General features: G+C 33.5%; 2 protein-coding genes across 2 annotated transcripts; both read left to right on the top strand.

Annotated features, from left to right (window-relative positions):
- Positions 1-7,888: 7,888 nt before the first annotated feature.
- LOC107790614 (uncharacterized) lies at positions 7,889-9,494 on the top strand. Its single transcript, XM_075232075.1, has 5 exons — positions 7,889-8,012; positions 8,291-8,495; positions 8,597-8,611; positions 8,717-9,267; positions 9,439-9,494. The coding sequence occupies exons 1-5, from the start codon at positions 7,889-7,891 to the stop codon at positions 9,492-9,494; spliced, it is 951 nt and encodes a 316-aa protein (XP_075088176.1).
- A 129-nt stretch (positions 9,495-9,623) lies between these two features.
- Positions 9,624-10,681, top strand: LOC107790613 (uncharacterized). The gene is made up of 3 exons (XM_075232074.1): positions 9,624-9,995; positions 10,166-10,566; positions 10,660-10,681. The coding sequence occupies exons 1-3, from the start codon at positions 9,624-9,626 to the stop codon at positions 10,679-10,681; spliced, it is 795 nt and encodes a 264-aa protein (XP_075088175.1).
- Positions 10,682-13,224: the final 2,543 nt, after the last annotated feature.

Raw genomic sequence — 13,224 nt, 5'->3', positions numbered from 1 at the left:
CCTATGTTTTTGAACTCTCATATGTCTTATTATTCTGTCATCTATTCATGGGTCTCAGAAAATACGTAAGTTGATAGAGTTTGTTTCATGATTAATCAGAGGTATAATGGTCTTATGACGTTCCGAGAGATTTTATTGACGTACTTCTCATGCATTGCATTCATTTACACATGCACATCGACCCATGACCAGACGGAGTTATATACGCGTATATATATATATATATATGTGTGTGTGTGTGTGTGTGTGTGTGTGTGTGTGTGTGTGTGTGTATATATATATATATATATATATATATATATATATATATATATATATATATATATATATATATATATATATGGGGGGATATGGGAAAAGGTTACGGCGTTATATACGCACCACCACCTGATCAACTGGTATACGTTGATGATGTTGCCCACAGTGGCCGAGATGATTTGATGGGATTCCCTCAGAGTCCTGATGATGTTATGAAACATGTACCTATGCACGACATGACATTCATACGCATATACATGACATTATAATTATTTCATGATTTACAGAGTTATCCAGACTTACATGTCGAGTCTTTTACTCCATGTTTATCTCATATCTATTGTCTATTATTTACTAATTTTCATTCCTTACATACTCGGTACATTATTTGTACTGACGTTCCTTTGCCTGGGGATGCTATGTTTCATGCCCGCAGGTCCCGATAGACAGACCGAGAGTCCTCCAAGTAGGCTATCAGCTCAGCGGAAGATGTTGGTACGCTCCATTTACTCCGGAGTTGCTTGTTTGGTCAGTATGATTTAGACGTGTATTGTTTGGTATGGTGGGGCCCTGTCCTGACCTTTATGATAAGTATGTACTCTTAGAGGCTTGTAGACATATGTCATGTATACAAGTACTTGTATGACCTTGTCGGCCTATATGTTAAGTATATAATGGATTACATTGGGTTTATAGGCCCGTATGTCACTGGTATAAGTTTCTATATCAGGTTGGGTCATTCTATGTTGGGTATTTCCTCATGTTTACTCTGGTTATCTCATGAAGCCCCTCTTGTCCCACTTACCTGTGATGATGTAATAAAAAAATATGTTACGTTGGTACTCGGTTGAGTAAGATACCGGGTGCCCATCACGGCCCATCGGTTTGGGTCGTGACAGCTTTTATTGGAGAATATTACTCGTTGCTGCATTGTTTATGCGTGCATCGGGGTGAGCCCCAATTTTTTTTTAATTTTTCTTTCATTGTAGAGTATTATGCATCGGGGTGAGTCCCAATCTATCTAGTCCCTTCATTGACGGGACGTGCGATGAATTTTGTTACTTGTGCTTCTGGGCATTTTGGGACTTGATTGATTTGAACGAAGTTCGGGAGTGATTCATAATATTTAGTCGGTTGAACCGACATAGGATTGCCATGGCGAGCATACATGCAAGCTTTTTGTGCTCATATTCTGCCTGTGTTGGAGAGACTGTATGTTCCATGGGCTCACCGCCCAGTCACAGGTTGTGGAGGTTATTTCTTAATAATGTCGGCTTGTTGTGAGTCGTTTGTCTGTTATTCACAGTATGGTACAGTGTGGAGGGGTTTGCTCGACCATTATCTACGGGACGATATGGTGCGGAACATTTTCCTATCGTGTTATTTCGGTGGCATTTGTTCCTTGTTCGCACACCTGGGAGAGTGCTCATGTTCCTATTCCAATCCAGAGAAAGGAAAAATAACAAGTTAAAACCAAATGAAATCGTCAGTTACCTTGACCTGATTGGCTAGCGAGGTGAGAGGGGCGCTGTAGAACGACTCATTTAGTCTTGTACTCGAATGGCAGTTTCAAATTTGGTGGCCCGTGCTTAGCTCCATCATTAGTCGAGTTTGGACTTCTTTTGGACTGACAACTTGCTTCGTCCATTGGGATCTCGAGCTCGAGTTCCGATCCGATCCCATCCGAGGTGTGCAAAAATAAAGGAAACATAAGTTATATTCCGTACATACGGGTAAGACAAGCTTGTTATTTCAAAGAATCATACAATAGGCTATCGTCCTTTCCGGGGGCAATGCGCATGAAGTATAGGTCGGTATCTAACGTTAATACAACAGATAGGATTACGGACGTGCTCAGTGCGTAGTGGCCATACTTTCACTTTGACAGCTCATACTCACGACATGCCAAACCCATCGCTTCAGCAAGACGCGGATTTTGTATAGATATCAAACTTTGTTTTAACGCAAAGATCTGACCTAGGTTGGTTTGGCTATTTCAAAAGCTTGCCTATGAATTTCTCAAGTTGGTGTTTGTAAATGAAAGGGCGAGGCTACGACAATCGGGAAGTACAACTCTAGCTGACTTTAGATCTAGAGGAAACTAAAATTTTGGCTAGAAAATTTCCACAAACGGCGCCAGATTATTTTATCAAAAAAGTGCTAAACTTTTTCTTAAAATGAATTAATGAGAAAATAGAGGGTAAATCTTAGTTAAATATAATAACCACTAGATCTAACATTTTAGATGTATTGACTATGTAGAGCTGAATCCGAAAATGATTTGTACCAACTATAAATGCTCAATGATTGTCATTGAATGTAGTAATAAAAGCATGCAATAAATGTAAATAATGACAATGAACGTAATAAGAAATAATTTGTCACCCAAATATTAGATGACTTGGATGATTCCCCTTCCTGACAACAACATGGAGTAATAGAAAATAAAAAAGGACAAGAAATCTTTTGATCTTGTGAATAAAGAGTGTATATCGAACAATGTAATCAGTGGCAAGACAAGCTTTTGTATATTCTTTGTAGTCAACTCTTTACAATGTGCTCTTATCAGAAAAGTGAAGATTACATAGATAAAAAGGGACACCGGTCTTTAACAAGGTTGAACCCCACACATTTGATATGATGAGACTAACGATATACATTGAGGATCTGAGCTTCCTTGCTTCCTTCTCCTTCGTGAGGAGAGAGAGATGAGGATCCCTTTCCTTCTCAGAAAACATATCTATGTGTCTGGATTTGTTTTCGGCCTCCTCTTTTCTTCTTCTCACTTAGTTTATATACTAGGTATTCCCTTTTACCTAACGGTCATTAACCATAGTACCTAAGTCATTTGACTGTATTACTAGTTAACCCACTGAAACGTCGTAACATCCAATTCGTCGTATAAGCATTCCGAATACACGACCTCGGTCGTGGCTGAGGTGCGTGTCATTATAGCATTGTATAGATACGACTTCGGCCCAAGTGACTTCTTGCCGTTATTCTCCACGCGGATTCTTGTCTGGTCAGATTTCGACCCATACACCAAGTAAAATAATTTCCTTGAAAATATTTATCTGGAAAATATTTTTTTTTAATTTGGTTAGATAGCAAAAAATATATAATTAAAGTAGGGCGAGGAAGGATGGTAGGCCGGGGTTTAAGGGCGACGTGGTGTAGCGAGGGTTGGGTTGGGATGGGGCTGGAATTGGGGCTTAGAGTGAGGGTTGTGGTATGAAGTCATTTGCAGAAAAATATTTTTCAAAATATTTAACCCAATCAAATATGGGCAAAGTGAAAATATTTTTCTTCATACCACACTTTACCCTAAATTCAGAATACGTTAGTAAATTATAAAGCTATTACAACATTTAATCTATTAAATATAATTCGAATATAAACAATCACAAAGCAGATTAAGTCGCGCTTGCTGAATATAAACTCATCTCACTTTATCTTCTTCCACCTTTCTCATTTTTCATTAGTGGACGAATATGCACCCCTACAAAGTCAGACCGATCTGTCCTAGAATATTGCTACTATTGGTGTTAATTTAAAGTTTCTAAATGGATATAATCACTTTATGTTGTGCACGACCAATATTTTAAAAGGCGGGGCATGAAGCAAGACGTTTTATCTCTAACGAGGCGAGGCGTAAGCCCTGAGACATGAGACGTAAGTATCACAGATCTTTAAATTTTATAAATTTTAAGGATTTTAAGATAGTATAAATAAAAAATAAACATAAAATTAAAATCAATCACAAATCATAACAAATAATCTATTTAAAATATTTATGAATTATAATTCAACTATGAATAATACGAAAAGTATGACATATATCATAATATGCAAATTAGCTCCAACATCATTACAACTCAAACATCAAAAGTAATGTATTCGATATGAAATCTTATACGTATCTCTTAAGGAGTATTGAATCTTGAAAGAATTTCGATATTATAATTTGATTTTTTTTAAAAAATACTCCTTTTATTTAATATGCTTTTATTTAAAATATAATTTATTTCTAGTTCAAGAGTTTGCTGAGCTTCTTGTGGATCAATGTCACTATCCTTCTCCGCATCATTTACTAAAACAGTGATCTCATTATTGCCTATTCTAGTAAAACCACCCATCAGAGCCATCATTAACCATTGGTCGTTAAGACGTATTCTCAAAATCCCTATATCTACAATTGTGGCAATAGGGGCGTGATTTGGTAATATTCCAATTTGACCGCTATTAGTAGATAAAACAATTTCTTCCACTTAATTCACAATTTAAATATGATTCTCTAGTATCATTTATTTTTAAGTTTCAACAACTTAATAAAGTGACACATAATTCACCATACAATAATATGATAACTAACTATTTTTAAATAGTTACTAGCTAATACTGGACTATTAAATTAATAAGTATTATATCTCGTAAATGTGAAAAAAAAATATTTAGAAAAATAATTATAAACAATTGTGGACTATTATATAATAAAGAATAAAAGTTAATAAATAAATACTTTTTAAATGAAAGATTTATTTAAAATTTACTATCATAGCAGTTTTAATGGATAACGTATAATAATTTTTATTTTAATTATGACATAAAATACTCTCAACAATGATTTATGATTAAAAAAATAATTTTGAATAGTCAATGATTTATTAAAAAGGATTTACAAGGCTAGTGACATATAATTGCATAAAGTTCTATTAGGCGAGCCCAGTACATTGGACATTGGGCGTGTCTGAGGCGTAAGCCCGACGGTCGATGCGTAAGTCTTACGGAACTAAGTCCCACACATAATCCCAGGGGCATTTTACGAGTGCTCCGCCCTAGAGCGAGCCCCGGACGAGTCCCAATTCTGCTTTTTAAAACAGAGTGCATGACTACTAGCAACTTTACGTTGAGAACCAAAAAGTCCAATAGAGTAATGAATGTCAACTCTTCTACTATATGCCTTCTTTGCCTAACTCTTTACTTTTATTTGTCCATTATACTAAAAATATATTTTATTTTTACTGGTCTATTATATTAAATCAAGAAAAAAATAATTTTTTTTATACATATTTTACCCTTATCATTAGTTACTCAATCCCCAAATCATTTTTCAAGTCTTTTGAAAATGATATCATTATTATGGGCAAAATTATAAAATACATACATCATTTATTTTTTTCTTAAAAAAAATGTAAAGTAAAAATGGATAACTAAAAATAAACGGAGAAAATATTTAAGTCATTTGAATTAACTTGGGTGTTACAAATCAGAAGTTAATCAATTTTGGTATAAGAATTAATATAACGGCACTATAGTAATTTAATAAGGTTCTGTCCAAATACCTAACATTTAGGCATTAGACTTGCAATCGCGTAACCAAATTAACTACTTATAAATGAGGTCTATGTAATTAATCAAAAAATGCATCTAAAATTGTGGTCAATGAAGCTAAATTGGACCATGTGAAAATCCGTGCAAAAACAAAACAAGTTAGCTGAATTACTTGTCATCTAATGTAAACCATTGATAGATATAATTAGTGTACTGTAGGAGATAGTAATAGATAACCAGTAAACAATCATTACTTACATCTATCTAGTCCAAACACAAATAGTTGATCCAAAAATACATAATGAACTACATTCATGCTAAAAACGTGCATGTAAAAAATTAGGTAGGATAGTCACCTTTTAGATTTGCTATTACACCTTTCGTTTAAAAAGACTATTCTGGCCTTTACCTAAATTGCTCCCGCATATGATGGATGGATGGATGGATGGATGGATAAATGGAACGTTAACGTAACCGACAAAAACATTGTTACTCCATTCCAACTAGTTACTGTCCATTCCTTTGAACAATGAAAGTTGAGATCCTCTACAACAGAAATTAACTTTCTCTTGATTATCAGAATGTAGCATTTCTCCATTTACATGATTTTCTATATACCACCAATATTGTAGATTATTTAATACTTAAAAGTAAATAATGCATAACTTAATTTTGAACTCTTTCTAATTTGCTGGAGTTGTCTTCAATACCATTTTTGATTTATTTTACGTTTTCCATTCACCTGGTGTACACATGATTTAAGTTCGCTCTACTTCTAAAATAAATTATGGGAAAACGTAACGTTTTACCAAAAAATATACATACCAGAGTTAAGTGGACAGTGGACACACATTTTTTGTAATTATCTTGTCCATTAGAACTACAAACTGCGAACTCCCACGGGGAATTTCATCTGTATTATAGTTATGGAAGTTACAAAGAAGAAGGGGAAAAAAAAAAGGAGAAGGTTTCATGTGTTTAATTTAGTGGTATTTTGTCTAACTAATTATAAAGCGGGAAAATGTTAATTGCTTTTGAGATGGTGGTTAATTCTTAATTAGCAGTGTAAAAAATGGTTATTTTCCTTTTTTTGCCCTTTAATAACAATTTAATCATGTTGGCATGTCTAGAATGTTAGAGCTCAAATATTCAAAGTTCTCATCAAGCAATATTTTAAAAAAAGATGCTTACGTGATTACACGTTTGAGGTAAGATAATCTATTAATGCCCATGCTAACATTGAATTCGCTTCACGTCTTGTACATATTTTCTTCTAAGTACTTGGATATTGCCCGCGACGAAGACAGGAAATTTAAGGTCAGTGAACTATATAAGGGTGTTCAAAGTCTATTTTTTAATCATAACAAATGGAGTAATATTTTACCCTATACACAGTATTTATAATTTTTCAATGAAGGGTGTTAAGTTGAACCCACCCTTAACCATACATAGCTTTGCCCATAGATATAACTTTTATAATATATTTGAATTTCATAATAAAGAATTTGTCGACTTCATATTTTTACATTTTTCATTTGTCGTTATTATTCTTACTTTAAAATAAATCAATGAATCAATTATGCAGCAGTCTCACTCAAACCATATCAGTTCTTCGTGTCTATTTTTAAAAGGTATTAACAAGGGGAAAAAAAGTATTTCTAGATGTGTAAGGACTTAAGTCTAGATGGTTCTAAAAGTAAACCCAAATTTAGTGGATTGCTCTAAAAAATCAAGGAAAATTTTCGTTCCTATACCATATAGGAAACTATATTACTAAATATATTCATAGTTTGCATATTACCCACCATATTAATAGTATTTCTATAAAATATAGACAATTCATTAAATAAGGAATCATTGTAGCTGTAGGCTTCCTTATTTAGGCGCGCTAATATTGGAGAATTAAATATTCTTCCAGATATTTTACAACGCAAATCACGCATTAATAATTATCGGCTGTTTCGATTCAAAATTTAGCGACTCTGTTTTTACGATACACTGTGTTTCAACATTTTTTCTGATTTCACAAATCAAAAACGACTAAATCTTCTATAATTCTTCTACAACAAACGCAATTATGTCCAAAATTTCAATTATGCTATAACTGAATGGGAATTGGGATAGCTATGGGAGATTTAGAGAATTTCAGGTCAATGGCATTGTAGTCGATGAGGATGCGAGTTATAGTCTATTGATTTCTACAATAGCATAGCAATTAATGATTGATACATCCGAAAAAATTATAGAAATCAAATACATTATCAACGAGCATTGTCCTCCAATGGAAATTAGGAACGATATGGGTGTTCGTGTATACATGGAGACGAAAAAGGAAAACAAAAACTTAGGATCATATCCGCTATGTATAACTGTTCGCGATTTCAATATGGAATTGAGTATCACCAATGAGAACACAGTTGCAGGTTTGTGCTATTACATTTTCCATCAAATTCTGGTTGTATATCAATGTCCTACACTTTATCTACATTTTATCTACAAATAAATTAAATGTCAGAGTAATATATATATATATCAGTATGGATTTTCACAATATCTACAAAATTTCTACATTTATTCTACAATAAAACTACATATCATTTGAAAAATTAATATGAAATACAAAATTTCAATGTTTCTACAAATTATCTACAAAATTTCTACAAACTGTTCATAACAGTATTTATCTTTTTTTCTCATGTAGGTTCGTCTGGAACATTAAAGTTACTTGATATGTCAACATCTCCCGTTATAGAGGAATATAAAAGTATAATAATAACAGATAGTACACCAAGTTTTATTGAAGTAGGACAAGTATACCAAGACAAGCAAACAATTGCAACTGCAATGAAGCACTATTCTGTCATGCACAAGTTCCAATTCACGGTTAAAAGATCTAGTGCTAGAAGGTATGAACATATGAATGGTCAAAGATCATTATTTTTTAAAATTTGTAGTTTATTTGTAATTTTTTACTTCTTCAGTTTTTTCTTGTGATAATGTTTATCAGTATTGTAGATGAATTGTAGTTATGTTGTATGTAAATTGTATAATGTGATCGTTTAAGCTAAACCAGTCTTTTTTTTAATCTACATTTTAAACCAGTGTTTAAATTGTATTTATTTTGTAGCTACTGGCTGTTATGTGTTGGTGAAAAATGTACATGGCACTTCAAGGCAACTAGCATAAATGATTCTACAATGTTCAAGGTCAGAAATTCCAACAGCCAACACACATGCTCTTTAATGGACAATACATTCATACAAGGCAAACCTACTGTCATGGTAGTTGGTAGCATGGTTATTCCAAAATATTCGGATCCTAAGACAATTTACACACCAAAAGACATACAAACTGGCATGTTGTCTGAACACGGTGTGAATCTAACCTACATGCAAGCTTGGAGAGCAAAGGAAAAGACTTTACAGTTTTTGATAGGTCATCCTGCTGACTCCTACAGCAAATTATCAAGTTATATTTATATTCTTGAGAAGACTTATCCGGGATCTGTAGTTAAATATAAGAAGACCGCAGATGAATGCTTCTTATATGCATTTGTTGCGATTTGTACGTCAATCAGTGATTGGGAATATTGTAGGTCAGTTGTAGTAGTTGATGGGACCTTTTTAAAGTCATCATACAGGGGAATAATGGTAACATCTAGTATAATGGATGCAGCAGGTATTGTAGTTTTATTGCAGAAATCTTGTAGAAATATTGTAGATTGTCTGTTTTTTGTAGTACTTGTAGATTTATTGTAGATATATTGATGAAAAGTTGTAGTTTGTATGTATATGTCTTCCTCTGCATTTTTCCTGCAGCCAATTAATTGCTATTTGCCACATAATGTAGGTACCATATTACCATTGGCATATGCTGTTGATGATTCAAAATATGACGCATCATGAAAGTGATTTTTTGAGCAATTAAAACATACATATGGTGAAAAACCAAATATGTGTGTTGTTTCGGATCGGAATGAGAGTATCTTGAAGGCAACATCTATTGTTTATCCCGGCATGCCACATTATTCTTACATGTGGCATATTTGGACAAATATAAGGGCAAAGTTCAAGAAGGGTCATCTAAAGTTAAGCGAATTGTACTTTGCCACGACACGATCATACACGCTTGATGAATTTAATGAAAGGATGTCAAAGATTGAAGAGAATGACCCGCGTGTTAAAGCATACTTATACGATATTGGCTACCATAGATGGTCTCGAGTACACGCTACGGTGAACAGAACTTGGACTATGACATCAAACATTGCTGAGTCGTTGAATGTTGTAACAAAATATGCAAGAGAGTTGTTGATAGTAGAACTATTAGAGTATATGATGACTATTCTTGAACGTTGGACGAAGGAAAAGTTATTTGAGAGCAAAGGTTACATTCACATACCTTGGGTTTAAATTCAACAAAGAGTTGGATGACAACAAAACATTATCGCACAAGCTTAGAGTAAGATCTGATCATTTATTGCATCAAATTAATTTATATAGGACAATGTAGATATTGTAGATATTTTGTATTTAACCGTATATGAATTATTTTTTTGTTTGTAATGTAATTGTAGGTGAGGGCTTCAACAGACTACATCCATACAGTACTAGATGGTGTGAGGCGCTATATTGTTTGTCTTGAAAACAAGAGATGTAGTTGTGGGCGATTCCAGTTTAATGAACTTCCATGTCCATATGCTTTGGCTGCTTTAAGACACATGGATGAGTCTTTTGAACAATATTGTTCTCTTTATTATACAAGGAAGAACCTCTTGCGTACTTATGAAATACCAGTAAATTCCCTGCCTGATGAAAGCAAATGGAATGTGCCACAACATATATCTGAAGAAGTAGTAAATCCACCTACAGAAGGGAAAAGGCAGCCAGGAAGACCTCAAAAAGAAAGATACAAAACATATGATGAAATAAATTCAAAGAAGTACAAGATTTCATGTGGCAACTGCGGAGGAGAAGGGCATAACAAAAGATCTTGCAAGAATGCACCCAAAAAGAAATAAAATTTTATGTAGTTAACAGAATATTTCATAAAAATTGTTGGTGAGTTCAGGATAACAGAATTTGATGTGTAATTGTTGAGGTTTTTTAAGATCATAATGTAGTTAGTTAGGATTTTTCTGTATTGAGATAATACTTTCATAGAGTGATTTGTTTATGAATGGTTTCTATATATATAATATACCACTTTTTTACTATCTCTAGCATCCTTTACATAGTTGTTAATGTTTTTTTGCAATTTATCTACAATACAACTACAAAAAAATTATATTAACTGGAATTGACAGAATAACTACATTATAAATCAGTAGGAAAAGAGTTATATACTAAAATATTGTAGATCAAGTACTGTTTACATTCAACAAATGAATATAAAAGCAACAAAACACATTGTTAAATATTTTCTACAAATTCAACTACAACAAAACTACAATAGCTAGAGCTGACATAATAACTAGATTATAATTCAGCTAAAAAGAAGTTATATGCTAAAAATAATGTAGATCAGGTACTGTTTACATTCAACAAATTGAATGTAAAAGCAACAAAATGTTTAGTTACTGATTTTTACACTTTATCTATAGAAAAACAACAAAATAAGTACATATTTTTGTGTTGACAGTATAACTGTATAAAAATTCAGTTGGAAAGGATTTATATGCTAAAATAATGAAGATCAAGTACTATAAATATTCAACAAGTGAATATAAAACCAACAGAATATTTTCATTTGAACTACTATACTGGATAAGAAAAAAAAAATAAAGACTACTATAATTGTAGCGCAAGTCTGCTACAATTAAAACACAACAATATTATTCAGAAACTTGTCTACCATCTTTCTTCTAAACTAGCATCAACTAAATAATTGTACTACATGTTCCATAGAAAACATTACAACTACTTCTTCTTCCTCTAGACTCGTATTTTTCTCATTCAAAGCTGGTGCACCTTTTCTCCTTGCCAATTTGTCTGTCACCTCACTTTCACTAATTTCCCCATGCTCCTGCTTCTTTCTAGCATTGTCCCAAAGTAGAGCTCCATAGCGTCTACGATATTGGTTAATATCATAAAGGTCTTCTGCCGGAATTGATAACTCTCCAAGACTAACATACTCTGCAAAGGCAGCAACAAATACACCACAATCGCTGCAAAGATAAAAAAAATATCAATATTTACCAAACGATTAGAAAAAAGGGTTAAATGTATAGAAAGAAAGAAGTTTTCTATTACAGTGATCCTTCTTTTTGCTGTGGTATCTCTCCGACAATCCACTGAATGTTAAGAGGGTCGGTAACAGCTTTCCAATGTATGCCTTTGTATTCTTGAAGTTGATGTCTTTACACTTCCCATAAGAATCGGTGCATGACAAATACAAAGGGATAATAACATAAAACTTGTCGACACAAGATTCAACAATAGAGTGATTGCGTGAAGAGACCATGGAATCATATGCATAAAGTTGCCTGTCTGCAATGTCAAAAATAACTAACGCCCAGTCAGATTTTTCTGCAATGTTGACTGGCATGATGATATAATTAACTTCATCCCATGCAATATTTGCGAGTAGTCTATACCCCAATATATATTCTGCTACAACGTCCTGGGGTTTGATAATAGAAAACTTCTTTTCTTGAGGAGAATTTTGGAACTTTTCATAAATTTGTTCAATCATAGTCTTGAACACTATTGTAGTAAACCTGATCTTGTTGTGGGGGTCATACTTGCCTCTTTTTCTCAAGTAATACATTATAACATCAATGTGCTGCAAAAAAAAACAGATTGCATTTATACTACAAGTTATCTTCAAATAATCTACACAAACTACAAAATAACTACAATTACATTACAAACAGAAAACAAAGTATCTACAATCAAAATACAAATTATCTACAAAATATCTACAAATCAAATACATTGAATCTTACCAAGTCATTAAGGACTTCTCTGGGGTGTGCCAGGGAAAAGAACCACTCATTCTTTTCAACCGTTTCCACTCCAAGATCTAACCATGGCTTAATTTGGTTGTTCTTTATAGAATACAGAGCCTTCCTCCTATATAAACAAATAGAAATTAAAATAAAATTGTTGAATAAAATGGATATGTAAAAGATGATACTGGAATAAAAGTGTCAAGTTGTGCAAACTAACCTCTTTGAACCTGTGTCTGTACCATGGTATAACCACTTGTTGAATTGATCCAACAACCCAGGATCTACATTTTGACCAATAACAGTAGTAAATGGGTGCTTGAGGTGAAAAATTTGAGGTCCAACCGAGGTGCTGCCACCAGAACTGTATAAAGGGAGAAATGGTGATCGGGCATGCTTTCCCGACTGCTTTGTTCTACCTTGATGCACGAGTATTGTTTCATCTTGTATAGGCTTGTCGGACTTAACCAACTGGGAGAAGTTATCAAGAAGCTTGAAATCATCAAGTGTAACCCCCTTCTTCTCACCTCCGGATTCTTCTAAATCACCTACATTCACATACTCTGCCTCTTCACCTACATTGTCATCTTCCTCATTCTGCTGTTCTCTTTGAGCTGCTACTGTCACTCCGTGAATTGGAGATTGTGCATGCATATCTTCCGTCTCTGTAACACCATGTACATCTA

The sequence above is a fragment of the Nicotiana tabacum genome, chromosome 16 (genome assembly GCF_000715075.1).
Source record: "Nicotiana tabacum cultivar K326 chromosome 16, ASM71507v2, whole genome shotgun sequence".
In the NCBI taxonomy this organism is placed as follows: Eukaryota; Viridiplantae; Streptophyta; class Magnoliopsida; order Solanales; family Solanaceae; genus Nicotiana; species Nicotiana tabacum.
The sequence above is the reverse complement of the archived record's forward strand: the minus strand, read 5'-3'. Positions and strand labels throughout refer to the sequence as shown.